The 27907-nt window shown below is 42.0% G+C and overlaps 1 protein-coding gene across 2 annotated transcripts; it reads left to right on the top strand.

The window, feature by feature from the left end:
- Nucleotides 1–27802, top strand: sar1b (secretion associated, Ras related GTPase 1B). 2 transcript variants are annotated; one of them, XM_067996202.1, is made up of 8 exons: nucleotides 1–185; nucleotides 3547–3634; nucleotides 13233–13320; nucleotides 17978–18097; nucleotides 22526–22591; nucleotides 22696–22799; nucleotides 26076–26207; nucleotides 27216–27802. In XM_067996202.1, exons 3-8 carry the CDS (start codon nucleotides 13251–13253, stop codon nucleotides 27330–27332), a joined length of 609 nt encoding a protein of 202 aa, XP_067852303.1. In that variant the 5' UTR covers nucleotides 1–185; nucleotides 3547–3634; nucleotides 13233–13250; the 3' UTR covers nucleotides 27333–27802. The 2 variants fall into 2 exon arrangements, with proteins under 2 accessions (XP_067852303.1, XP_067852305.1); XM_067996204.1 differs by lacking the exon at nucleotides 3547–3634.
- The last annotated feature ends 105 nt before the right edge of the window (nucleotides 27803–27907 follow it).

Below are 27907 nucleotides of genomic sequence, written 5' to 3'. Positions count from 1 at the left end.
TTGTTATCGGGTTGCACAGAGCGGAAGTGAAGGTGTCGCCATTGTTGTGTCGTGGCTCTGACGGCGCTCGGGTGATTGTGAGCAGCAGAAGCAAGCGGACCTCCGATCCTCAGATAAAGTCCCAGTCCCCGAACCCCGAGACCCGGCCTCCTCCTCCTCCTCCTCCTCCCGCTGACACTTTCCGGGTGAGTTTAATCCACGCCTCGCGTTCCTGGGTGGGGTGTGTGGGTCTCTCTGGCTCCCGTCGCCGTGGCGACCCCCCGGGCCCCTCCCGTCTCCGTGGCGACCCCGGGACCTGAGAGCGCGCGGCGCTTGTGCAGCTGGGAAGCGAACCCCGGGGCCCACGTCAAACAAAAGAGTGAGATCAGTGGAAGGAGCCGCGGCTTTATCCCCCTCCCCGCGGCCCGCTCCCGTTTGTCTTTCAGCGGAGTGTTGTAGCAGGTCTGAAATCATAGCTATTTTAACCGAGTCCCGGGTTATTCCTGACACATTTTGCCAAATGCAAAGTCTCATCGCCCTCCTAATTTTTTTTTTAAAAAACTGTACACCAGGCGGGCCGTGCCCCATCATCGGCTTCCCCTGGATTTAAAGATATCAGAATTGTAAATATCGATCATTTGTTTTGGGGGGTTGAGTAAGTCGCCGCTCGGGTGAACTGGTTTCATCACTTTGCTGCTAATCTTTTGATGTCGGGGTTCGTGCTGTTGCGTCTCTGGCTTTCCTACAAATTGCTTTGTGTATTAACAGAAATGTAAAATTTAAAACAACAAAAAACATACTCATTTCTGATAGTGCATTTGTTAAATACCATCAGTCCTGTGGATTGTGGTGAAGATGCAGTAAAATTGTATTTAAATTGTATTCAAACATTTGGTTGCAATGAGGACTGAGCGGCGAGCAGCAGACTTTTGAGTATTCAAATTAGGTTGATTGTAAGGCAGGTTTTTTAGCTCTTGGGTTTTGCTTCTGACACCTGGAATAAGGTGCAACCAGGGCAGTAGCATTGACAATTTGGGGATGGTAGTGATAACCCAAAAAAAATGATAATTGTTTACTTGGGGGCTGCCAGTGATGAGTGCAGTGGGGTTGTCGGTGCTGCCAACTCTGGAACAGGGCGTTAGGGGCCTTGCTAGCAGTAAGGGAGGATACAGTAGCTGGTCTTGAACATGGGGTACAAGAAGGAGAATCTGTTACAGCATCTTCAGGACTGTAGGGTGCTACTGGTGGGGTGCTGTTGTGGATTAAGACTTGGATGAGAATGGAATGGAGCAGAAATAGAAACAAGGTATTTAGTTTTGACTCCATCTTAGAAACCCAATTTAACAAATGAACTGTGCAGTGTTTTCTTTCTTGATGGCCTAGCAGGGAAACGCATCACCTGGTGCAGCATTGAGTCATACAAACTAGAGGGTGAAATTTCTCCCTCCATGTCCTCGCCCCTCCCTATCTCTGTAACCTCCTCCAGCCCTACAGCACTCCGAGTTCTCTGCGCTCCTCCAATTCTTGCCTCTTGCACATCCCCAATTTTAATCACTCCACCATTGGTGGCCGTGCCTTCAGCTGCCGAGGCCCTAAGCTCTGGAATTCCCTCCCTAAACCTCTCCGCCTCTCTACCTCTCTCTTTTTAAGACCCTCCTTAAAATCTACCTCTTTGACCAAGCTTTTGGTCACCTGTCTTAATATCTCCTTATGTGGCTCGGTGTCAAATTATATAGCCTATATGCTATAACAGCAGAAGTACAAACCATTGCTGTCAATTCATTGCTGTTTGTGCTTTCAACTCTGAATAAATTCCCATTAGCAAATAGAATTCAGGGTTATCAATTCTAGAATCACAGTAAGGAACCTAATGGGAGATTTGTACGCTGGACCAGTGGTCTTCTGCCCAAAACAGAACTATGTAACCCAGAGGTACTATTTATGTTTAGTTCAGTGAGTTCTGATGTAAGCTCAAGTTACATCAGTTGTTTTGCATGTTATAATTGTCTAAAGTTCCACTGGAGCAGCCCACCAGTACTTGTCTAAATGACCGTTCAAGGGCCACTAGATAGTGATCAAGAACAGGAAACCTTGGTGATTTTATGCTCCTGCCCTAGGGTCATCTTTTCTTCCTCGTTTTCCACGTTGATCAAAAATAAAGTCACAAATTTGCCTCCTTCTCTTACCCCCCCCCCCCCTATTTAATAACCTTCATAATCATTTGTGCAACTGGGGGAAAAGAACAGTAAGTGACCACCATAACCTGCCATTTGTGTTCGTAAAAGTATAAGAGGGAATGCTGTAAATTTTTAAACCGTGCTCTATGACGGAATGGAAGACTGGACAGACCCTTGAGTTGCTAATCTGTGCTCATATGTAGCATCTTGTTAAATTATTCTCTCGTTGTTTATACCTGGATTAGTCCACATATCACAAAGAGCTTGAAGCTCCCTTTGGAATTTATCACCGATCATTCTTATCATATTCTTCTCCAAGGACTAGCTGTTCCTTGAAAAGGTGTAACCCAGTAAACAGCACACATCACTGCATAGCAGTGATTTTTTTTTTTGGCTGTTGAAGTGTATCAGATTCACTCAGTTTGACGTAGACAGTCCAAGGATTTTTTTTTCTGTATATCATTGGTGTCCGTGACCCACCCGGCATGTGTGATCTGCCATGTATGCATGTTGTTGACCTTTGCTTCCCCATATGCAATAGGCAGCTGTTAGAGTTCTCTGTTGTGTAATAAAAACCAGTCCATTACCCAGTCATTTTTAATTAACTCTTTCAGGGCTGATCATTTTTAAGGCTATTTCAGTGGAGGGTAGGTAGGCCTTCTGGTTTACAACTTTTATTTATTCCTGAATTTGGGTCTAAAAGTCAATTGCAAGCATAGATGTATTTTTGGTGGGTCAAAAATGAAACAGAAGCATTTTTAATTAGAAATCATATGGTTTCGTCAGCAAAACAATTTTGCACAAATTAAATACAAGTAAATAGCAACAACTTGCAATTATTTAGCGCCTTTAACATAGAGAAACGTCCCAAAGCGCTTCACAGAAGCATAATCAGACAAAACTGGATGTCAAGCTAATGAAGGAGATATTAGGAGGGGTGGCTAAAGGATTGATCAGAGAGGTGGGTTTTAAGGAGGAAAGGGAGTTGAAGAAGTTTAGGGAGGGAATTTCAGAGTGCAGGGTTTAGACCGGCAATGGGATGGAAATACTTCATATTTCTAAAAGGAGTTTGATGTGTCTCTTTCCTGTGGAACTTTGTCAGTCACATGCAGATAGATGAATGAACAAGTGCTCTGTATCAATGCTGCCCAGCAGTACATTGAGTAGATTAAGTCCTTTTTCTCCACAAACAGGGAAAGCTGTGTGTATCACAGCAGAACTGTAGTAAGGTGATGCTGACAATTCCAGATTTTAGCAGGGGGCAACCCTAATTTTGGAATTCGGCAGCCAATTAGTGAGAAGGGGGAGCTAGTTATCAGGTTTTTGACATAAAAAGCATGGGACAACGATTGAGTTTTAACATTTTCTTGCACCTCTCCCCAATACACAGGCCGTTGACTGAAGAATCACAAGTTACATCCTCACAAGTACTAAATCAAGATTTCAGTCAGTACTCTTTGCTAACCCACCTTGTGCAAGTAAGTCATGTGTGTGTGTTTCTGGACAGGAGCTTTTATTTTTATTTTTCAAGTGAGGGAAATGTAGCTTGCTGTGTATGTATTCCTCCTAATTTAAAATACTATGAACATTCCTACATATGGAAGTGCCATCCTACTCTCAGTCTCTAGCGTCACAGTGGGAGCATGTGTTGGGATATGTTTTTACAGCCTGTTGTTGTGAACAATTTTGTTGGATAAACAAATGAAGCATTAGTCCTTTCGATGGCTTGGTGAGTTTATCCAGCGAGTAGCTAAGCCTTGAAGTTCAAGATGGTGCCAGGTTCAATCACTGGTCTGTGTTAAATTACAATTGATCTCGACAATCCTGGGTTAGGGAGGGGAAAGTGTAACCGAGGTTCCCACTCCTGATTGCTACCCAGCAACCCCAGCTGGAAGTGCAGATGTTTGGTCATGGGACAAGGAAAGGATCGGGTTGGACTGTGATATCCTTATAACGCCAGCACTCGCAGTCAAGGCTCACACATGAATAATGGCAGCTTGGTGAGGCACTGGAGTCGTGCCTGTGTAACCATACTCCAACAAGGAGCCACTCACTGCTTTAAGGGGGGGCAAATGAGAAATTTGATGAGAAGAAAAATGCAGCATCTCTGTTGCTCTGAGCGATTCAGATCAGGACTGTCTCAAGTCTGGGCTGTATCATCTGTTCTCAGCCAGGACAGTAGTTGTGATGCAATTGGCCTCAGCACCCTTGGGTTAGGGAAGTGAAGAATCAGCCAGAAGTAGGAGCAGGAGTAGGCCATATGGCCCCTCGAGCCTGTCCGCCATTCAATCAGATCATGGCTGATCTTAAACCTCAACTCCACTTTCCTGCCCAATCCGCATATCCCTTGATTCCCCTAGAATCCAAAAATCTGTCTATCTCAGCCTTGAATATACTCAACAACTCAGCACTACAGCCCTCTGGGGTAGAGAATTCCAAAGATTCACAACCCTCTGCGAGAAGAAATTTCTTCTCATCTCGGTCTTAAATGGCTGACCCCTTATCCTGAGACTATGCCCCCTAGTTCTGGACTCTCCAGCCAGGGAAAACAACCCCTCAGCCTCTACCCTGTCAAGCCCCCTCAGGATCTTATGTTCAATGAGATCACCTCTCGTTCTTCTAAATTCCAGAGAGTATAGGCCCATTCTACTCAACCTCTCCTCATAGGATAACCCTCTCATCCCGGACTTCTGATCACTATCTAGTGACCCTTCACATTGGAAGGTACGTGTATGTTATGATATCAGGTTAGGTCGGGATGGGACTCATCTATGATCGCCCAAAATGGAATAACCACTTGCGAACCCCCTACTGACAGCTATGTAAAGATAATGTAATGTTTCCATTCTTGGCACATAGAAAAAAACCATTAGTTTCTTAAAATTTGTGTGTGCTGTGAGGTGTCTAGGCAGTTCCTGCACTGTATGCAGTTTCTCTTCCTTGAATAAATCTCCAAACACAGTCCCATTGTGAAATTTTAATCTGTAGCAAAATGTTCTTTAAGAATGCAAATTCATTTGTTTTTTATTTTTCCTCCAATTTTCTTGTACCCTTTTCTGAAGTCTGTGACTAATGCTAAGCTGCATTTCCATAGGCACCAGCAGCCCTATATTATGTTGCCCAAGCAGTTATTCTTCACAAGAACATTGAGTGGTGGCAGGCTATTTGTTTGTGAGGAGCACTCACAACCAAGACCAATCAAGAGTATTAGCTCTGACATCTAGTTTTACATAATCAAATACTATCTACAGTGTGGGAATACGATGTGATAGAAGTAGTAGGACGCAGTTTTAATGTGTGGTGTTCTTCTACCAACCCTGCTGAGTTTCCAGTCTCGGCTACAGTTATGTGGGGTTGTGTTAAGTGAAGACTCCAGGCTGAAGCACATCCTGACCAGGAAATAAAGGATGACTGGGGAAGGGAGCATCCTCACACTCCTAATCACTGTCTTAGAGTCACACTGGTAGAAGCTTGGGACAAAGTCGTTCACTTTCCTGGTTGTAGTTGGAACATTTCTGGGAGAAAGTATGGGGGCTTTCTTGCAAAAAGAGGCAAATGTAAACATCTGAGAAACTTTAGGGTGGAATAGTATAGTAACACCATTGAAAATTAGTTGAATTAGTGTAAATGCAACATGTATTTTACATTATGATTTTGGCAAACGGATAACAGTTACGGGTTCTGGCCTCTATCTTTAGACTCTGTCCCTGGGACAGTAATTACTCAGTAGAAGTTGCAGAAATGTTGTGAAAACTTCTCTCTGCCTGGCATTGACCGTGACCCAGCTAACAAAAAATGAGGACAGAGATTTACTGTAATTTTATTTTTGTGATGAACAATTCCTGTATATGGAGAGAGACCAAATTCAAAAGGGAAACTTTTTGCTATTTCTCAAGAAAATATTCTCCCTGATTGCCTGGCTCTGATAAAGAACTATGTCTATGTACTTTTTGTAGGCACAAACTGTCTCTTACTGGGATACATATTTGTAAACACACTCCCACTTGGGCATTTAATTTTGGTGTGTGTAGAAAAAGTTGGGTGCCCTTCGCTTAAAATCCCTAAATAAAGTCCACTGAAATATAAGCCATAACTTGTAATCTTGCAGAGCTCGATTTCTGCCTCAGCTGTCAAAGTAGTTTCACTATTTCACCAGCTTTCTAGCATCCTCTAGTGGTATGGAGTACTACAGCAGCTGATTGTTGAACAAACCTATGCACTTTTGCTACAAGAGTTGAGTGAGCTTCTGAAAATCAAATCAGATACCCAGGTTCAACAAAACTGTAACATGAATGTTAAAATTTACCTCAGGTGACCCATCTCCTGTCTGGAATTGTAAACCACTGTTGCTTGCAGACATACTGTTTGACCTTCATCCTTCAATTTTTCTATTTTTTCCAGCTTTCCTTTTTTTTTTCTCTTTAATACAGTGACTTGTGCTGGGACATATGTTCCCCATGTGTTGGAAGCCATCTGGTACCTTTCCCATATGGCTAGACAGGGAGCATCAATGTTTAGTTAGACTATGGGGCTGTCATAACCAAGTCTAATCTTAACCCCATGTGACATCCACAAACTTACACTTTCTCACCAGAAGATATTGGATAATGATTGGGAGCAGAATCCCTGGCTGATGTTTCCCACCTCCCTTCCTTGGCAAGTTGACATTAAGACCAGTTATAATGGCCCCATCACCAATCTGGCTGACATAGTATCATTGTTGGTACAGCACAGGAGGAGGCCATTCAGCCCTCCGTGCCTGTACCGGCTCTGACACAGCTACCCAATTAGTCCCATTCCCCTGCTCTTTCCCCATAGCCGTGTAAATTTTTTCCCTTCAAGTATTTATCCAATGTTATGTAACTCAGCCCAGGGATTGAGATTTTCCTAGTTTGTCTGACTCGGGATTGCATCATGTGACAAATTTGCCAATGTGGGAGGAGGATGTATTGGTGACTGCCAATGTTTCAAAGCAGCTTGCCCTCCAGAGTTATTGCTCAGCTGGAAGGCTCTGCACACATTTGGTTAATTAAATTAATAATACCAGATTTAAATACAAAACCAGTTGACCTACTAAATTTTAACTGTGTGCAGGCTTAGAGAGTTTATCATAATGGGAAAAATCATCGAACAGTTTTGACACTTGTCAGATCTGACCTGTTGAGTGACGATGAAGTGACAATGTTTGTTAATGGCAATGCAAAAAAGCGAATGGCAATGCTGTTGAGCTTTATATGTGGAATGTGCAGGACTGAAAAACACCAATAAATTTACTGTTATTTATTACCATTCAAAGTGAATTAAATGCTGTCAAAAGCTTGTTTTTAATACACAGTACTCTTCCGAAATGCTGATTCATGCTAGGGTACAATCCTGTAATGGTGTTGGCTCTCCGGTACACCTCCCAAAATGCCGTTCTTCACTTAGGGGACTGAATGGCTATTTTACCACTAAATACCTCACAGCTGGTGCTGACCCTGTCACCATCTGCCTTCCACAAAGTAGTACTTACACCAAGGGACCCTGGAAAGTGATAAATATTTATCTGGCTGATAAATATATTTTCACTTTCCCCTCCAATAGCTTGAGGAAGTTGATGCCAGGTATAGACTCTGTATTCCCCTGCCACTGTGGCTGAGATCTTGGCAGCCATTACAACTGAGCCCAATTCTGTACTTGCCTAACATCTCCACACCTGCATCCTCCAGTAGGATCATTGAATAGTGATCGGGGTGGAAACCCTGACCAATTTCACCCAACCCGAGAGGCACTGAAACCATTACTCTCATTCAGATCAGTTAGCTTAACATGGGGTCCTTCTGGTCTGTGTACCCCAGGGCCACATGATGTGCATTTACCCACCGAGGTATTCGGGAAACCACCTGTAAAAGGCTTTCAGTGTATGTTGATTGCTGTGGTCACAGGCCAAAGCATTTCATCAATTTATTGCCTTACTCAACTAGAGCCATGAGATTACCAGTCTGGTAGTGTAAAATCTCAACTAGGGCAGTTGCTGGATGGAGGGAGCACTTGACATTCATGCTTTAAATGTGTTCTTTAAGCCATCATTTGTCTCCAGTGTCACTGTCATAGACTTGATCCTATATTTATATTTGGACACAAAAACTAAAATATTCAAAGCTATACACACCAAGAGTTCCAGGTTCTACTGCCCATCTCTGCTGCTCTAAGTTAGAATGACAGTAGAGCACTCCACTCTGTATCCTGAGTTAAAAAACACCCATGCTTCTTACTCCTGACTGCTATGTAGTGACTCTTTAAAAAGTGCACATGTGCATAAATCAGTGAAGGACAGAATCAGTGATCCATGGTCACCACTGGTCCCTACAAAAGCACAACAGTGGGTGGTGCAGTCCAGAGAGGCATCACCTATTGGGAGCAGCAAGAAACAAAATGCACTGCATATGTCCACACTATGGGATGAATGCCTTTGACTACAAGTGTAGGACAGATGAAAGAGCAAGCAGGCTGTAAGAACCCAGCCCAACAAAAAACTTAGCACACATCAAATACAGCTGTGGAAGCACATCTCTCTTTTCTCCCCAACCCCCCCCCCCACCCCAACCAAACCCCTGACCACCCTGGCACCCATGCTAGCTGACATTGTAAATGGTTCTCTCTCCCCTCAGGTACTGTCCCTTTCAAGATTGCCATCATCACAACCCCTTCAAAAAACCCACTCTTATCCCTTCTCTCCTCAAAACTGCTGCCCCATGTTCAATCCCATTTTCCTCTCCAAAATCCTTGAACGTGTTGTCACCTTCCAAATCCGTGCCCAACATTCCTGCAACTCCCTGTTTGAATCTCTCCGGTTTCTGCCCCTCTTGCAGCACCAAAATGGCCCCAACCAAATTCACAAATAACATTCTCAAACTGTAACTGGAGCATTCTCCCCCCTCAGCTGCTCTGCTGCAGCCTTTGACATGTTCAACCATACCATTTTCTTTCAACACCTCTCCTCCAGCTCATTGGGACAGACTTTGCTTGGTTCAACTGAGTACAGCTACACCATATCTAGCAACGGCTTCTCTTGCCCCGCACCATCACCTCTGAAGTTCTCCATTCTTGGCCCTCTTATCTTCCTCATCGACGTGCTGCCCCTTGGTGACATTATCCATAGAAATGGGGTCATCTTCCATGTGTATGCTGATGACACCCAGCTCTACCTTTCTTGACATCTCCTTTGTTGTTCTAGTGCTTGTCCGACATCTAGTTATGGATGAGCCAAAATCTCCTCCAGCTAAACGTTGGGAAGACTGAAGCCATAGTTTTCACCGCCCGTCGCGCAACAAACTCTGTAGTCTTGCTACAGACTCCATCCCCTTCCACAGCCTCTGTCTCGGGCTGAACCATTCTGTTCACAACCTTGGTGACCAATTTGACCCCGAGCTGAACATCCAAATTTATATCCTCTCCATCACAGACTGCTTACTTCCACCTCTGCAACATTGCCCACCTCTGCTCCTACCTCAGCCCATCAGGTGCTGAAACCCCTGCCTTTGTCACCTCAAGACTTACTATTTCAATGCTTTCCTAGCTGGACTTCCATACTCCACCCTTCGTAAACTTCAGTTCATCTACAACTCTGTTACCTGCATCCACTCCCAGTTCTGCTCCCCCATCACCTCATCCTCACTAAACTACATTGGCTCTCCATCCCCTAATGCCCCAAGTTGAAAATTCTCATCCTCCTGTTTAAATCTCTGCACGGCCTTACACCCACCTCCGTATACCTGAAACCTCCTCTAGCCCTACAAAGCTTCCCTCCCCCAATACCAAAATTCTACCACTTTGCCATTAGCCTCTTGTGCACTTGCCCTCTTTCCCCACTTTGTCCCACCATTGACCACCATGCCTTCAGCCGCCGGGTCCCGTGCTCTGGAATTCCACCTCTTTGCCCTTCAAGACTCTCCTTAAAACGCACCTCTTTGATCAAGCATTTGGTCACCTCAGCTCGTAAGTCCTTCTGTGGCTTGGTATCCTTTTTTATTAAATTCCGCCTCTGAAGTGCTTTGGGTCATTTTTCTGTGTTAAAGGTGCAATAAATGCAAGTTGTAGTTGCTCGAAGCTGGCTCACGGCTATAAAATGATTATTTTTGGTCTATACAGTGCTGTACATTCATTTCCAGTGTATTATAGTATTCCTCAGGGCAGTGTCCTAGGCCCAACCATCTACAGCTGCTTCATCAATGACCTTCCCTCCATCATAAGGTCGCAACCCCTCAAATAATGAAGCAGTCCGAGCCCGCATGCAGCAAGACCTGGACAATATCCAGGCTCGGGCTGATAAGTGGCAAGTAACATTCGCGCCAGACAAGTGCCAGGCAATGACCATCTCCAACAAGAGAGAGTCTAACCACCTCCCCTTGACATTCAACGGCATTACCATCGCCGAATCCCCCACCAACAACATCCTGGGGTCACCATTGACCAGAAACTGAACTGGACCAGCCATATAAATACTGTGGCTACGAGAGCAGGTCAGAGGCTGGGTATTCTGCGGCAAGTGACTCACCTCCTGACTCCCCAATGCCTTTCCACCATCTACAAGGCACGAGTCAGGAGTGTGATGGAATACTCTCCACGTGCCTGGATGAGTGCAGCTCCAACAACACTCAAGAAGCTCGACACCATCCAGGACAAAGCAGCCCGCTTGATTGGCACCCCATCCACCAGCCTAAACATTCACTCCCTTCACCACCGGCGCACAGTGGCTGCAGTGTGTACCATCCACAGGATGCATTGCAGCAACTCGCCAAGGCCTCTTCGACAGCACTTCCCAAACCCGTGACCTCTACCACCTAGAAGGACAAGAGCAGCAGGCACATGGGAACAACACCACCTGCACGTTCCCCTCCAAGTCACACACCATCCCGACTCGGAAATATATCGCCGTTCCTTCGTCGTCGCTGGGTCAAAATCCTGGAACTCCCTTCCTAACAGCACTGTGGGAGAACCTTCACCACACAGACTGCAGCGGTTCAAGAAGGCGGCTCACCACCACTTTCTCGAGCAATTAGGGATGGGCAATAAATGCCGGCCTCGCCAGCGACGCCCACATCCCATGAACGAATAATAAAAAAAAATTATAGTATTGAATTTTAAAATGCCAGATCAATTTTTGCTCTAGTGTTATGGGCGAGAGGTTTAACTAGTGTTGCTCCGAATGTGAATGTTAAGTTGGTGACTCAATTCATTCTGGGCCCTGTTATTGGAGACGGTTGGTGTGGGAGAACAGCCTGCACACAGAAAATCTGCTTGCTGTAATGCCAATATTTTAAACCTCTTACAATAAAAAATGATGAGCTTCAACTTCATTTCCCTGGCCTAGCTGCCATGCCAACTGCTTACTTGCCCTCAATTATTCAAATTGCATGAGATAAGGTAACCCATTGGCACTATAGTATTTAATTACTAATGGCAAATTGTAGATACACAGCTGCATCATAAATAATATCATATTTTGGCAGAATAATTTAAACATGCAGCAACAAAGTGCAATTCATATCGTCATTTCACAAGGTGGGGGGGCGGGGCGGCAAGTTGGGATTCACACTTTTTTTCTTGTTATGTTAAAAGCATAATCAAAACGGTGCTATATCAGGATATGAAACCAATTATACTGAGATAGAGCCCATAATTCTTGTCTTAATTTCTCAGGCTTCATTTCAACTAGGCTTTTCATTAACCCCCTCCTGATCTGTCATTCCATGGCTAAGCATCTGCTTCCCACTCTTATTTTCACGTATGAAATGTCTTTCGGATTTTTTTTTAACATGAAAGGCACCAAACATATATATTGCAGGTTGTCATAAATGCCCCAGAATGCATAATATTTACACCACCTCAAAACTTGGTATGGGGTGACACTCCCCACACTTTTATTAATGTTATGTTGTCTGCGTTCACTAACTTGCATTTGGTGACTGAAGTGAATTGCCATCTTTTCCATATCCTACTAGGCTTATCTTGCAGTTCCCCTTTATAGCAGAATCCTGACTCTCCCATCATCAAAAGTTTGTCTCATGGTTTGATAAAGATCTTAACCATCCCTCTCGGATTCTTGGTTCCTGGTTTGGACAATCCTACCAGTGGGGACTGCACAGACTGCATTTTAAACAAACACAGAAAATGTCGTTGCACCTGTTATATAGTTCCAACATTTTCTGTTTTTGTTCTAGATTTCCAGCATTCACAGTTCTTTTTCCTTTTTATCTATCATCTGTGTATTAATGGTGATCATTTCTTCTGTATTAAGAAGCCCTGTATCTTTGCTAATTGTACCTCAAAATAGTGAAAAAATATTTGTAGTAAGCAGCAGTTTTTAGCTGTGGATTAGTGGCTTCTGTCACCTTCAGCTTTGTAGTGTGAACCACAAGTTTTTTTCTGTAAAAGCTGGACTGCAGTGCAAATTATACATGGTCTGTTGGAAGAAGTGGGTTTGATAGGCCAAATGTTTTTTTACTCTACTTTGTTTTTAAAGGAACCAAACAATGCTCCTTTTAAGCTAAAGCAACCATTACAATGTTGATATTAGGCATTTTTTCCAGCAGCAGGATCTATGTTTGTGATTACATTCTTAAAAAAAATACAGATTAGAGTTTGTGGTGCTGCACTAAAGGCATGCTACGTGATCCTGGCTGTTTGGAATCTAATTCCAAAATGTCTGTCCTGACGACATTAAGAAAAAGTTGAAACAATATTTTTGTAAATAGAGAACTAGTGTAAGCTTTTTCTTTAAAAAGCACAGATGCAGCCAGAGGTTGCAATTAAATAGGAATAGAGATGATTCCCGGGTGTATGCTGAGATGAGTGAAAATGACGATTTGCTTCTTCAAAGAAAAAACTGGTGGGAAAATAAGAAAAGTATTAGTTTTTTTTTGTTTGTTTTGAACAAGCCTCAGAACTCAAACATTTTAAATTCTCTACTTTCTTTTTTCAAAACATCTCCCAGAATTGTGTATTGCCCAGCTGTAACTGAGACAGATTGTTTCTGAAACTCCAGTATACTGTGCATATCCTGTCTGTAAAATGTATCTTCATTTTGTTTTTCAGATTCCGTAAGACCCGGATATGACCTCCTTTTTTGAATGGATTTATAATGGTTTCACTAATAGTTTCTGTAGTGCACTTCAGTTTCTAGGTAAGGTTTCCGGTTTATATAAACTCCTAAACTTCGAGTAAGTTCACAGACAAAATATAATGGGGTTATTATATATGATTTACAATTAATGATGTAATATTTTTCATGCGGTCATGCATCCTCACTGATTATTTTTTATTTTCCTTCTTCCTCCACCATCCCCCAAAATGTTCTCTGTATTGTCCAAAAGCATGATTCAAATGCATGTAGTAAAAGTAAGCAGCTTGAGGTAAAGGCCAACATCCCATTAGCCTTTTGATTGCTTTTTGTACCTGTTATTATTTTTAACATTGTTTTTAATGTGCTTGGTGGGCTAGGGGAAGGGAGGAAGATAACCCACGGCTTTTCCTTCACTGCAAACTGCCTTCTTAAACCCCTCTCCCCTGCCCCCTCCTCCATGACCTCCAACGAAAAGTTCAAGGAGCTCATGGACTTCTTTGCTACTAAGATTGAGACCATCCATTCAGCTGCCTCTGCTGCTTCCCTCTCTTCCCCTAGCCCAACAAGCTAAATTTCCCCTACGGTTCCCCCCTTGCCCTAGCCCTGAACTCGCATCTTTCTCTAGTTTCTCTCCTATTTACCCTCATGCCCTCTTTGAGCTCATTTTGACCATGAGACCCACCTCCTGCTCCCTCGACCCTATTCCCACTAAACTGCTGACCACCCAACTTCCCTTCCTGGCCCCCACGTTAGCTGATATTGTTAACAGTTCCCTCTCCTCAGGTACTGTCCACCTCCCCTTCAAATTTGCCGTCATCATACCTGTGCTCAAAAAACCCACCCTTGACCCCTCTGTCCTTGCAAACTACTGCCCCATCTCCAGCCTCCCTTTCCTCTCCAAAGACCTTGAATGTGTTGTCGCCTCCCAAATCCGTGCCCATCTTTTCCGCAATTCCATGTTTGAATCCCTCCAATCAGGTTTCCGCACCTGCCACAGTACTGAAACGGCTCTTATCAAAGTCACAAATGACATCCTATGTGACTGTGACCATGGTAAACTATCCCTCCTCATCCTTCTTGACCTGTCTGCAGCCTTTGACATGGTTGACCACACCGTCCTCCTCCAATGCCTCTCCTCCGTCATCCAGCTGGGTGGGACTGCGCTCGCCTGGTTCCATTCTTATCTAACCAGTCGTAGCCAGAGAATCACCTGCAATGGCTTCTCTTCCCACTCCCGCACTGTTACCTCTGGAGTCCTCCAAGGTTCTATCCTTGGCCCCCTCCTATTTCTCATCTAAGTGCTGCCCCTCGGTGACATCATCCGAATACACATCAGATTCCACATGTACGCTGACGACACCCAGCTCCACCTCACACCCACCTCCCTTGACCACTGCACTGTGTCTCATTTGTCACATTGCTTGTCCGACATCCAGTACTGGATGAGCAAAAATTTCCTCCAAATAAATATTGGAAAGACCAAAGCAATTTTAACTTAACCTGCCCGTCAGGAAACTGACAGGATCGGGTGCAATGCTGGTTTTATACACGCCCGATATTAGTCTCTATTCAATGTTGCGCGTGGTGTAAAATCTGCATTCCACCCAATCCCATGGGTTTCCCGCCCGGTGAGTTAGATTAAAATTACCTCCAATGTTTCAGGTCGATGACCGTTCATCAGAACTGGAACAAGTTAAAGATTTTAACAGTTTTTAAGCAAGTACAGAGCCAGAGAAGAAGTGGTTTGGTGGGGGGGGGGGGGGGGGGGGAGAAGAAAAGAACATAGGGAAATGTCTGTGATAGGGTGGGGGACAGGAATATTAAATGACAAAAGAGATGATGGTGCAAGGCAAAAGTGGGTGGTATTGGGACAAATAAAGAAACAAAAGATGGGTTCAGAGGAAATTTAAATGGTTACAGCAGAAACATTACCAGCACCTGGTTATGATCTAAAGTAGTTGAACTCGAATGTTGAGGCCAGAAGGCCGTAAAGTGCTTAATCGGAAGATCAGGTGCTGTTCCTGAAGCTTGCATTGAGCTTCATTGGAAGGGAGTGGGAGTGGGAGGTGACTGGAAGCTTAGGATCACGCTTGTGGACTGAACGGGTTTTCAGCAAAGCGATCACCCAATCTGCATTTGGCCGCCCCAATGTAGAGGACTGCGAGCATGTAAGTGGCAGCTTTGGAAGCCTTCTACAGTGATGGTGTATGCTGCACGGTTTAGACTATTGCACTGAAGCAAAGGAAAAGGCTTCTTTTGGGAATTTTTTTAAATAAAACAAATCTTAAAGTAACATATAAGTTGAACAGCTGTTTCTTGTAGGAGAGGACAGAATGGTCTCTTAGGTTTTAAATACAGCCCATCAGACTCCTTAACTATACTTTCTGGAAACATGACATTTAGATAATTTGAATACTGAAACAGTAATTTGGCAGTTCTGCAGATAATCTGGTGGGTAATGTTTGTACTCTGACTATCTGACATTCCCCAGTTATATTTCTGCACCCTCTCTAAATATTCTACATATGCTTAGATATGTAGTCAAAAGATTTTACTAAAAAGATTCTATTCTTGCTTGCCGATACAAGCAATTCCAAATATTATATTTTTATAGAGTATAAACAACGGTTAACCTCAATAAAACAGTTACATTGGCACTGATTATTGCCGGAGCAACATCCTGGTAGATCAGCAATTTATAAAACATTTATACAGGATTATTATAGAAACATAGAAAATAGGAGCAGGAGTAGGCCCTTCGCGCCTGCTCCGCCATTCAATATGATTATGGCCAATCCTCTATCTCAATAACATATTCCTGCTCTCTCCCCATACCCCTTGATGCCTTTTGTGTCTAGAAATCAGTCTAGCTCCTTCTTAAATATATTCAGTGACTTGGCCTCCACAGCCTTCTGTGGTAGAGAATTCCATAGGTTCACCACCTCTGAGTGAAGAAATTTCTCCTCATCTCAGTCCTAAATGTTCTACCCCGTATCCTGAGACTGTGACCCCTCGTTCTGGACCCCCGCAGCCAGGGAAAACATCCTCCCTGCATCCAGTCTGTCTAGCCCTGTCAGAATTTTCATCAGCAGAGAAATGGCTTCCATTTTTCCCGTCCTTTTTCCATTGATTGTATTTTTTTTCAACAAAGCGATGGATTAATTAGTGATTTTATCGAATTGCAGTTCCCAGTAGGTTTATTTGGCGCTACAGCCCTGTTAGTTTTTTATTCTGGGTGTTCCTTTAAAGTTTGATACTCACATTTTCCAGGTTATTTCATTCACTGAAACCTGATTCATTTTGTAAGTCATTAGAGTGGTGAGGGCAGACAGAGGGTTTCATTTCGTCACAATGTCGTATTCAAACTTGTTGAACAACTTTATATACCATGGATTGGGTGTGTCAGGTATTAACAGAGTGTAATAATGATTTCTGCCAAATGCTAATGAGCAACAAGCTCTATAGAAATTCTGATTCGGTGGTTTTCTGTTTGGTGCATGTTACTAACTTATGAGTATTAAAAATACATCAATATAGTGTCTATAATTATTTTTCCATGTATATGCACTGGCTTTTGCCTATGATTATGCATTGTTGGCAGATTTCCCTGGCTTTAAAGCTCTATGGAAAAGCAATCACTTGTATTGATTGTGTTTGAAATGTACTGCTGAGCAATTCAACATTTCTTTGAAGTCTGCCTATTGAGAAAGCTGATCTGACCAAGCATGCAGCAAAACCTCTGGCTTTAAATTTGTACATGCAACGTGTACTCCGAGTCACAAACTCTTGGCTTAATGTACAGGAGCTAAGGCAGTGCCGTTTGTACAGGAGATGTGCACCACTAGTATGGGAAACTGAAGCCAAGTATGAGGAAAGGCCTTTGGCCCATTGCAGCTCATTCCTCTAGTATCTAACTCCAGCATTATAAATGTACTTGTAATGAGGGTGACTTGGAAACCTACCCTGGCTGTACAGGACTAGAGACGAGGTCAAATTTACCTCACCACGTACCTTGTGCAGTCCAGTAGGACTTAATCAGACTGCTGTAAGGAAGAATGTTGGTGTCATTCAAGCAGAAAATGTGTGGCAGTGAAGCATGAAGGAGACCTGTGATATCAGGGAATTTACAATTTGTAACCCTCTTGATTCAGAGCCCCTGCATATTTTTAAAAAAAGAACACTTGTAACACCATATCACTGGTGAATCTGTTTATCTGATGCCAATACTGTTACCTAAAATTGAAATTTGAAATGCCCTGGCATCTCTATATATTAGTGCACTATCGCGAGTACGCCAGTGATTTCTTCCAAACGGGTAACTCTGATCTCCAAAGAAGTCATCTGTGAGAAGTGCGGAGTGGAAGGTAGGAACTTCTCAAAAATGGAGTCTTGACAGGCAAAATCAATGCAGCCCCCAGTTGTACAATTTCTTGGGGGCAGGTTGTTGGGTGAAAGGTGCAAAATACCTTTTGTGGCTGCATCACATCCCGAAGTAGAATATTGTAGTGTGAGAAAAACAATCAAGTTGCCTGTTAATCTGAACCATATTTCCTGTGTCATCATGAACCATTCTATTCTGGTAAATATTCAGCCAAGTATTTACTTTTCACACATTTTTGGAATCAATGAGAGGGAGATAAATATGTTTCTACATAATTTTTACTTAATTGCAGCGTGTGTTTTTTTAATGCTGAAATACTTGTTTATTTTATTCTAGGACTGTACAAGAAATCAGGAAAATTAGTATTTCTAGGACTGGACAATGCTGGAAAAACTACGCTGTTGCACATGCTCAAAGATGATAGACTGGCACAACATGTGCCAACGCTACATCCAAGTAAGTTGTGCATTCATCAAAGATTCATTCTTCTCAGGATTACGATTGCAAGAAACCATCAATTTATAAGTTTGTTTCTTTGCATTTTTTATGCTCAAGTTGATTGATATCCATGCAGGGAATGGAATGGGTACCCAGTGTAGTGAGCACTCCCAGGTAAAATGTATCATGGTTAGATGCGGATTAAAGTTCCCATTGCTCTAGCAATATGCTTTAGCCCTAGCCTCTGAAGGTTATCCCAAATGAAACAATGTCAGTATTCCAATTCCCATACCAATCAACTATAAAAGTAATTTCTGTTATGTTGTGGGCAGTTTTCAGCTGTGGATCCATGCCTATTAGTAGCTGAATTGAGTCTTCCTAGTTTTGTTTCCTTTAGGGCTCATACAGACATTGAAAGAGGAGGCCGGCTGACCATCAGTCTAGGCTAGAATCTAATGCTGATTCGTGGAGTGAAAGAATTATGTGCTAACCCGCTACACTGGACAGTCTATAGACAATCGTATCTTGATTATAGTATATTTTCATGAAAATATACTATATGAGGGGAAGTTTAAAAAGTAATAATTAAAGCGCTGGTTTTCAAAGATGTAATAACCCGCGCTAGCATAACAATTTATGATTACATCGAATTTCCACTACAGCATCTGTTTTTATATGAAAGAGAACTTGCATTTATATAGTGTCTTATTATGTGTCTCGGAAACATCTGAAGCACTTCAAATCTAATGAATTACTTGAAAGTACAGCCACTGTTGTCATGTAGGCAAATATAGCAGACAATTACACACAGCAAGATCTCAAACAGCAATGAGATGATTGACTGACTATTTTGTTTGTTGATGTTGGGGCCAGGATACTAGGTGAACTCCTTGCTCTTCTTTCAGTGGTGCCATGGATCTTTAATTTGCACTGGAAAAAGTAGATGGGGCCTGCAAGTGGGCTTGAACCAAAACCCTTCTGACCCAGAGCTAAGAATGATTCTAACTGAGCCAACCTTCAATTTGCTGCTTGACTGAAATTATTAAATCAAACATGATAGCCTAGCATGTTGATGCTCTAATGCATTACAACACTGAAAAGGATATAGTTTGTGCCTGTGATATTCCACACATTAAGTTCCTGATCTTGGTTATTCTATCTGGGGCAAGGGAGGAAGAGACACACTTGAGTGGTGGTTGTGTACTTCCAAACAGAGAGGGCAAGATCAACAAGCATGTTATCGCAGGTGGCTCTTGCACGTGCCCTTTTTTGGATGATTGAAAAGCAGCTGAAGCCTAGGAATGGGCCATTTTCGAAACTGGGGATTGCTGGATGGCCTGAGCAATCTTAACTTTGGGATGTAGTTTGTTCACAAAGTATATTCTACTGATTGTTCCTTCAATCCTAAATATTACAGGGGATATCTGTACTGCTGTAATGTCTTGTTACAGTGTTGTATTCAACTGATTAGTGACAGCAGACATTTTGTACAGAATTCCCTTATCCCCCCTCCATGTCGCATTGGAACTGGACAGCACTTCCAATATATGTCACTAGAGTGCAAGTTTCTGATCTTACATAAGAGGGAGTTCTGTATATAATATCCACTCCCAGTCTTCAGCAGTTCAACAAGGTTGCAAGCGATGACTCAAAGACATCAGTAAATGTCCAGAACTCCCCTTTAGAATGATGAATAATAGGAACAAGTCAAGAGAATAAGCTACCTTGCTATTGAAGTATTTTTTTATTTTAAACTGTGCATAACTTTGACAAACAGTATGACCTTCCAGCAAGATCATATTCAAAGGGGAACTGGATTTATCTGTATTGCCATATAAACCTAAATGTTATAAACGTCTGTTACTGAGGTCTCTTGGCATGCCTCCCTTAGGAGGCTAATTCTACACTCTGAATTGCCTGGGTTTTCTTGTTTAGGGGGGTATTTGCATACATCTATCTGTCCTTAGTCTCAGCCCCCTCTTGTTCCTGTATTTTGTTATCTGCTTTTCATACTACTAGTCAGAAACACCTAAAGTGAAACATTTTTTCTACAGGATACCCCTGCAGCTCTTCAGTGATGTCATGACTGGGGAGTGGAATTCTCTGACTTAAGCTGCCAATGGCACTTATTCAGTACCTCAGTAGAATAGCAGTTCTTGGTGTGTTTGCAGAGGGATTTTTACATAAAGGGCCAACTGAACTCCACTTTTGTATATTTCCATGGGTGTTGATACATTGCTTCGTGCAATGCCTCAGTGTGCTAATTTTGTGAATTCTGGTTAATAATTTATTTCGCTAAGTAAATGTTAAGAGTAATAACCCTGGAGGGTGCATCACAAATCCTGAGTGTTTTTCTCCTCTTTATCACCAATGCTAAAAACATTTATTCAGAAACTTCTCACATTTTTAATGCCATAACACATCCATGTAAAATATGTCTTCATTTTAATTTTTGTTTAGATTTTCCGGCCCTTCCAATCATTTCCTGAAGGTAGTGACTGCTGTTGGGATATGGTTCCATGGATGCTGGTGGGCCTCCAGCACCTCGCTTGAGTGGCTGTTCTTTGTGTGTGAACCTGGACAATAATTAGGAGAACATTAAAACTGAAATCAATCCTGTTCTTGCCCAAAGTCCATGTATGCATTTCCAGCTGAGCAATTGGAACTGGAACCTTTGTTTCTCTTTTCCCCTCTCTTTAGGTTTCAGTGTCCTTGAACTGTTATATCTTAACTGATAGTCCCACAAACTAATCCAGGGTCTGATCTCCAGCTGCATGGCAGTAATCTTTCAATGTCCTGGCTACTAGAAATTCTACCTAAACTTTATCAGCAGTATAATATATTGTGTTTTACATGGTATAATGTTGCTGTCCCATTAAAATAGTGTATCTTCTAACTTAACCTGAGCAGGATCACAGGAGATTCAATAGTATGTAAAAGTTTTGAGAATGTTGTTACACTTCAAAGTGTCACAAGTATATATTGAAACAACTGAGATCAGTTAATAGGTTATTTGCTGTTAGTGAAGGAAGTATGTAGATTGACCTGAAGCCAGATATTTACAAGTACCTCCCATCTGCAAGCTTCCATCTTCCGCAGCAACTAGCTCCTAAGTGACTCCAGTCTTGTGCTTACTTACAACAGTTATAGAAAGACTTGCATTTATATAGCACCTTTCATGACCTCGGGACATCCTAAAGCGCTTTACCGCCATTGAAGTAGTTTTGAAGTGTAGGCACTGTTGTAGTGTATTCTCTGATTCAGTGACTGGTATCTGGTTAAATGATAGTATGGCCCAGTTATCATAACTGAGAACCCATACCCCTGCTAAAATTTGACATGCCACCGCATGTATTCTTCTGTCATTGTGGAAGGCACACTGAAAACTACTATTTCAAGGCAAACACAGCTTTAGACCATCAACTGGTTTATATACAAAAAATACATGACTGAATGAATAGTGTACTGTTCTCAGTCAGTACAATCAATTTCCCTACACTCCTTGGTTATGGAAAACAAAGATGCAACTTACTAAGTCTTTGAACATTGGTTCACCTTCTTCTCTAGCTAAGCTGGTCCAGACTTTGAAAAACATAGCTTCTTGATGCAGCTATGAGAACACAGAGCATCCTCTGTGTCTAAGGGAGAGAAAGTTCTTTGGCAACTGTCAATGCGATGCAGGCTCAGTCCACCAAGCTGTCAATCACAGTCACTACCCTTTGATGTATAAGCAAGGTTCCCCAGTGTCTCTGCCTTAACTAAGCTGCCGTCGTCTCCCCCCCGCCGCCCCTAGATACAAATGGAATGGAATGAAGCAACACCTGGACCCTCGGATATGGCAATGAGTGATCTTCTCACATAGCTTGAAGTATTTGAGATTGTACATAACAACCCTACTTCTGTATAGCTATATAACAATTCAGATCGACACAGTTAGCAGCCTGCTCTTGAGCTGCTAGCTTATTGTTGGAAACAAATGCTGAATCTACCATTTCTGATTTTTAAAAATCAACTCTGACAATCCAGGAAAAATCCAATATGCCACAGTGATCTTAACAGAAGACAGGCTAGATTAAACACAGCTCCATCTTAGCAGCAGAATAATACATCGTGTGTTACATGGTATAACACTCCTGTTCTTATAAAACAGCACAACATTTGACATGCCATGAGCAATACCACAGGAGATCTGCTAGTATATATATTTTTTAATTCCGCAACCAATGATATGGGACGTCAACGACTTATCTAAAATCATTCTCAAAAAATTACTCATGGCTACTTCAAATTGTAATTTATTCCTTTTTTTGTGTGTATCTCAGTGTGCAGATAGTTATTGAAGTTTTAAACATATTGTACAACTATTGCTAAATGTATTCTATTCATAATGTTAATGAGTACTGAAAAATCTCCAGATAAATAACCAGCTTTTTGTTTCCACCATAGCCTCAGAAGAGCTGACGATTGCTGGGATGACTTTTACTACTTTTGATCTTGGTGGCCATGCACAAGGTATAGATCTGTTTTTAATGGCTTCTTAAAATATTTTTTTAAAAACAATCATTGCAACTTTTATGGTGTCTTCAATTTATTTCTCTTTTTTTATTTTATCAAAGCCCGCAGAGTCTGGAAAAACTACCTCCCTGCTATCAATGCTATTGTCTTCCTGGTTGACTGTGCAGACTGCGAGCGTCTGGCAGAATCTAAAGCAGAGCTTGATGTAAGCAAACTTAGAATATCTTCAGGTCATCCAGTGCACACGTTTTTAACTATCTGTGTACAAGATTCTTTAAAGAATTAGAACATGATAAAAATGGATTTAAACCTTTCAGCACAAGGTATATTTGATAACTACACAGTGTGAATGTAATTTCTTTCACATAATTGCATCAACACTCTTTCCTTTACTCCCTTACCTCTCCCATCCTGAAGGTGGAAATCAGGTTGGGACTATTTTTCCATGGGCAGTAACACACTCCGCTACCTCACCCAAGTGACCTTTCATCTTCTGTGATACTGAACAGTGAGTTTAGGTGGGGAATTTGACTGTTGAGGCATAGCCAGGCCTGATCCGATCCTCACCCAACATCTAAGTATACGCACCTTTCAGTAGAAGTCATAAGGACTGGGAAACTTTCCACCTAGTGTGGGAACAGTGAACCCCAATGTGGTTCTCCCTTACCTATCCTCCTGCAATCAACTAACTCAGCCCAAACCAAGGATCAAGCAGAGAACACACTACAGAGTGAGCTGTTAACACAGCGAGGTGGGAACAGAGTGAGAACAGTACTTCTAAAATGGGAATTTGGTGAGAGTGCAACGTGGAGCAGGGTGGGAAGAAGGAACAGTAGTTTAATTTAAATTTAAGTAGGTTAAGAATATAAACTTCAAACTTAACTATAACTTAACATTTATGGGCAGTACAGGAAGACTTTCTTTAGGATTTGGGAGTTTTGAGTAGCAGATGGTGACTCCAACATTTTCACTTGGGAAGTGTCTCCAACTGAAATCACTTGAGCTCATGATCTCAAAACTTCAGGCGGAGTTGGAGACACTCTGGCATATCAGGGAGGGAGTGGGGTTTTTGGCGTGAGTTTGAGAGCAGTCACCCTGTTGAGTGAGAGGCTGCTGACAGCAACAGAGGAAGTAGTGGTGACTAGCCACAGCTCAGGGATAGCCCAGAGCAGGAATACCAAGAGCAAATTATCCTCCAACAAATTTGAAGTACTGACTTTCCTATTGGTAGGATGAACACTCTGGGCAGGGCCATGAAATGGCACCAACAAGCATGAGATGGCTCAAGGGGTGGGAGGTTAGCAATTCAATTAAAAATGCAAAATTAATAAAAGACCTGATAATTAGAGGGGGAGGGGTCATTATCTTTTGCTGTCCAGACCATCAGTCCCGGATGCTTTGTTGCTTCCCAGGTACTGGGTTAAAGAAAGACAGGAAAAGATGATAGGGGAAGGAGAGCAGCCCAGTCATTGTGGTCCATGTGGAGCTAACAATATAGGAAAGGCCTGAAGTCATGCAAAAGGAGTTGAAGTGCATTTAGGAGTAGGACTTCAAAGCTGGTAATCTCTGGACTATTTGCCCAGCCCCGTGCTATAATAGAGAAGGATAGGAATAACAGGGAGCAGAACACATGACTAAAGGGATGGTGTCAGGAAGAAATTTCCGTTTGGGACTTTGGCAGCAGTTGAGGAAAATAGGGGACCTATACACACGGACGGGTTACATCTGAACCAGAGGGAGGCAAACGTACTGGTAAAATGGATAAATAGGGAAGTGACGAGTCAGTTAAACTTGGAAGGAATGGGGGGGCAGGGAAAATAAAATTAATCAGAAAGCAAGTAGAGACGGTAGAAATAACTGAGGTTGGTATACAAATAAGGAGTTTAGCAAAAGGAACAGAATGGAGAAAGAATAGAGTAGAGGAGGAAAATCAAATCGATCAATTATAAGCCAGGGAAAGACTGAGATAAAGGAACTAGGTGTTAGCTTGGACAAAAAGAAGAGGAAGGAGTAGTGTTATTACATGTTATTGCAATACTCAGTGTGTGGGAAATAAACTGCAGGAATTAGAAGCAATTATGTCTCAAGAACATGTAGATGTAAAGGCACTAGCAGACTTGGCTTCAAACCGGATAGGAGTGGAAAACTAACGTATCAAGTCAGAATATTTTTAGGAGGGATAGAATAGACAACAAAGGAGGGGAAGAATGGCAATATTAACGAAGGAGGGAATACATGCTGTAGAGCAGACTGATGTACACAGAGGTTCAGACAAAGTTCTTATGGTTAGAGATCAAAGATTTTTTAAAAAGTGATTGTTACATTAGTGAGGTAGTACTACATATACCTCCTAATTGTGGAAGGAAATGGAGAAGGAAATCTGTAGACAGATCAGGGTGATGAGGAAAAACAAAATTATTGTTCTAGGAGATTTTAATTATCCACTTGTTGATTGGAGCAGGGAGAGAGTAAATAGAGAAAAGGGAATGGAATTTCTAAAACCTGTGCAGGACTCCTTTCTCAGGCAGTATGTTCGTATGCCTACAAGGGGAGAGGTGTTACTAGATCTAGTTATGAGTAACAAAATTGATCATGTAGATAAGTTAAATGTGGATGAGCACCTTGGCAGCAATGACTATAATAAGGTCCAAATAAAAAGTGTTTATAAAACAGAAGGATATTGGAGAGGAGGTAAATCCTGAATTGGCTAAAAGCAAGATGAGAGATATAAATAAAAGGAAAGTATTAGATAAATTAGTTAAGCTAAAGGAGGACAAAGTGTCAGGATCTGACTGGGTACATACAAGGATCTTCAGGGAAATGGGGGAAGAAATAATAGGCTGGGAAAAAAATATATTTCAGGGTTCTATTGAGAGTGATTTAATGAGAAAATTCAATTATAGCTGTTTACATGGACAGTTTCAGTGTTAAATGTTGACATAAAAGCATTGCCAAAAATTGTGGCAACACAGACTACTTGCACACACAAAATTTTTGATATATAGAGTTCAACCCATCACAGATCCTTAAATATCTGGAAGTTCAGAAAATGAGAACCCTCTCCATTAGTATAATATAATTAGTCCCATATATGAATAAATAAGCAGCTGCAAAATCTTTCTCCCACATTAATAGTGTAAACACCAATGTATAACATATAGTGGAAGAAGGCGCATGTGTAATTGAATCTACAAACCAGACATTAATTATTAGATTCTGACTTGAAGATCTAAGGTAAAATTCAAGCCTCAACTGAAATTCCTAGCGATAGATACATTAAGGAGCTACACTAAAGGCATTCATTTAGACATCCTTTAAAGAAGTTTTCACCTCCCCACCTTTTTAATCGCTTCAGTTAGGTCAATTTTAAGAAGAAAAATGAGGGGATTAAATTGTGTCAAGGAAAATGTGGAGTTTTTTGCGTGTGCATACGTGACATGCGATGGATCTTGTCAATATTTTGTTGTTCTCCTTCCTGCAGGCACTAATGACAGATGAAACTGTTGGAAATGTGCCTATTCTCATCCTTGGTAACAAAATTGACCGACCCGAGGCAATCAGTGAAGAGAAGTTCAGAGAGCTGTTCGGGCTGTACGGGCAAACGACAGGAAAGGTAAGACTCATTCTTACAACTGGTTCAGCCTGAACATTTAGAGTGACACTGTTTTGATTTTCTTAACAAAATCCACTCGAGCAGTGATAAATATTATGGAAGCAGTTCCCTTCCTGTTTATGCTACAGGGCAGATTTGGTAACAACAGAAATAACTGCCTACTTTCACTTCTGTAACATGGCCTGTCTGCACCCCTGCCTCAGCTCATCTGCTGCTGAAACCCTCATTCATGCCGTTGTTACCTCTGGACTCGACTAGTCCAATGCTCTCCTGGCCGGCCTCCCATCTTGCACCCTCCGTAAACTTGAGGTCATCCAAAATTCTGCTGCCCATATCCCAACTTGCACCAAATCCTGTTCACCCATCACCCCTGTGACCGCTGACCTGCATTGGCTCCTGGTACAGCAACGCCTCAATTTTAAAATTCCCATCCTTGTTTTCAAATCCCTCCGTGGCCTTGCCCCTCCCTATCTCTGTAACCTCCTCCAGCCCTACAACCCTCAGAGCCCTACATTCCTCCAGTTCTGACCTCTTGCGCATCCCCTATTTGATTTGCCCCACGATTGGCGACCATACCTTCAACTGTCTAGGCCCTAAGCTCCCTAGACCTCTCCACCTCTCTCTCTTCGCTTAAGACGGTCCTTAAAACCTACCTCTGTGACCATGCTTTTGATCACCTGTCCAAATATCTGCCTGTGTGGCTCCGTATCAAATTTTGTCTGATAACGCTCCTATGAAGCACAGTGGGATGTTTTACTACATTAAAGGTGCTATATAAACGCAAGTTGTTATGCAAGACATTTTATGCTTGGGTCTGTATCAATTGGAGGGTGGGGGGAAGCAAAGCAACGTTTTATTTTGAGGTCATTTTTGTGTATGGGTGTATTTGTACCATAGCATCCATGATTTATCCTCGTTGCACTTAAATCTACATTAATGAAAGTCTTTGAATGATATCTGAATCAATTAAACTTATTTTCTTTTTCACTACCCACCTGCCCAAAACAGGGCAATATTTCCATGAAGGAGCTTAATGCACGACCACTAGAAGTCTTCATGTGTAGTGTCCTAAAGAGACAAGGTTATGGAGAAGGTTTCCGCTGGCTAGCTCAGTACATAGACTGAAGCTGACTTTGGGAAGGAGATCTATCAAAGGCTGAAGACTCATCGACCAACATACAACAACTTGAACCTAATAGACATTTTCTGGGTATATGTTTGGTTATAAAAGTTTGATGTTTTTCTAGAAGAATAACCATAGCATTGGCTGTGCTAAAAAGGAAAAAAAATCATCTGTATGTATGAGGCCTCAAAAAAAAAAGTTAAACAATTTGTATGTTTGAAGTTACAACCTGGTAACACTCTAATTTCAGTGGATAAGATACTTGTTTCCTTATTTTGATTTATAACATTAACCAAACCATCAATCTGTACAGTTTTGGACAGAGAGTGTACTTAGACAAAAATAGCATCTGAATGCACTTTTTAACAGGAAAGCAACGTACATGTGAACGGTATTTAATGATCATGTAAAAATTTTTATGTACTATTTTTGAAATTGTTCGGTTCAATAAATTTAGACATGTAACCACCTATCCTTTTAGTATCTGAAGAAGACAAATATTTTTAGAAAAATCTCAATTTATTGATACTGCATGATGCCTTAACATTTTCAGGAGTATCCCTGAGCACCCTGTATT

The sequence above is a fragment of the Heptranchias perlo genome, chromosome 14 (genome assembly GCF_035084215.1).
Source record: "Heptranchias perlo isolate sHepPer1 chromosome 14, sHepPer1.hap1, whole genome shotgun sequence".
NCBI classification, from domain to species: Eukaryota; Metazoa; Chordata; class Chondrichthyes; order Hexanchiformes; family Hexanchidae; genus Heptranchias; species Heptranchias perlo.
The sequence above is the reverse complement of the archived record's forward strand: the minus strand, read 5'-3'. Positions and strand labels throughout refer to the sequence as shown.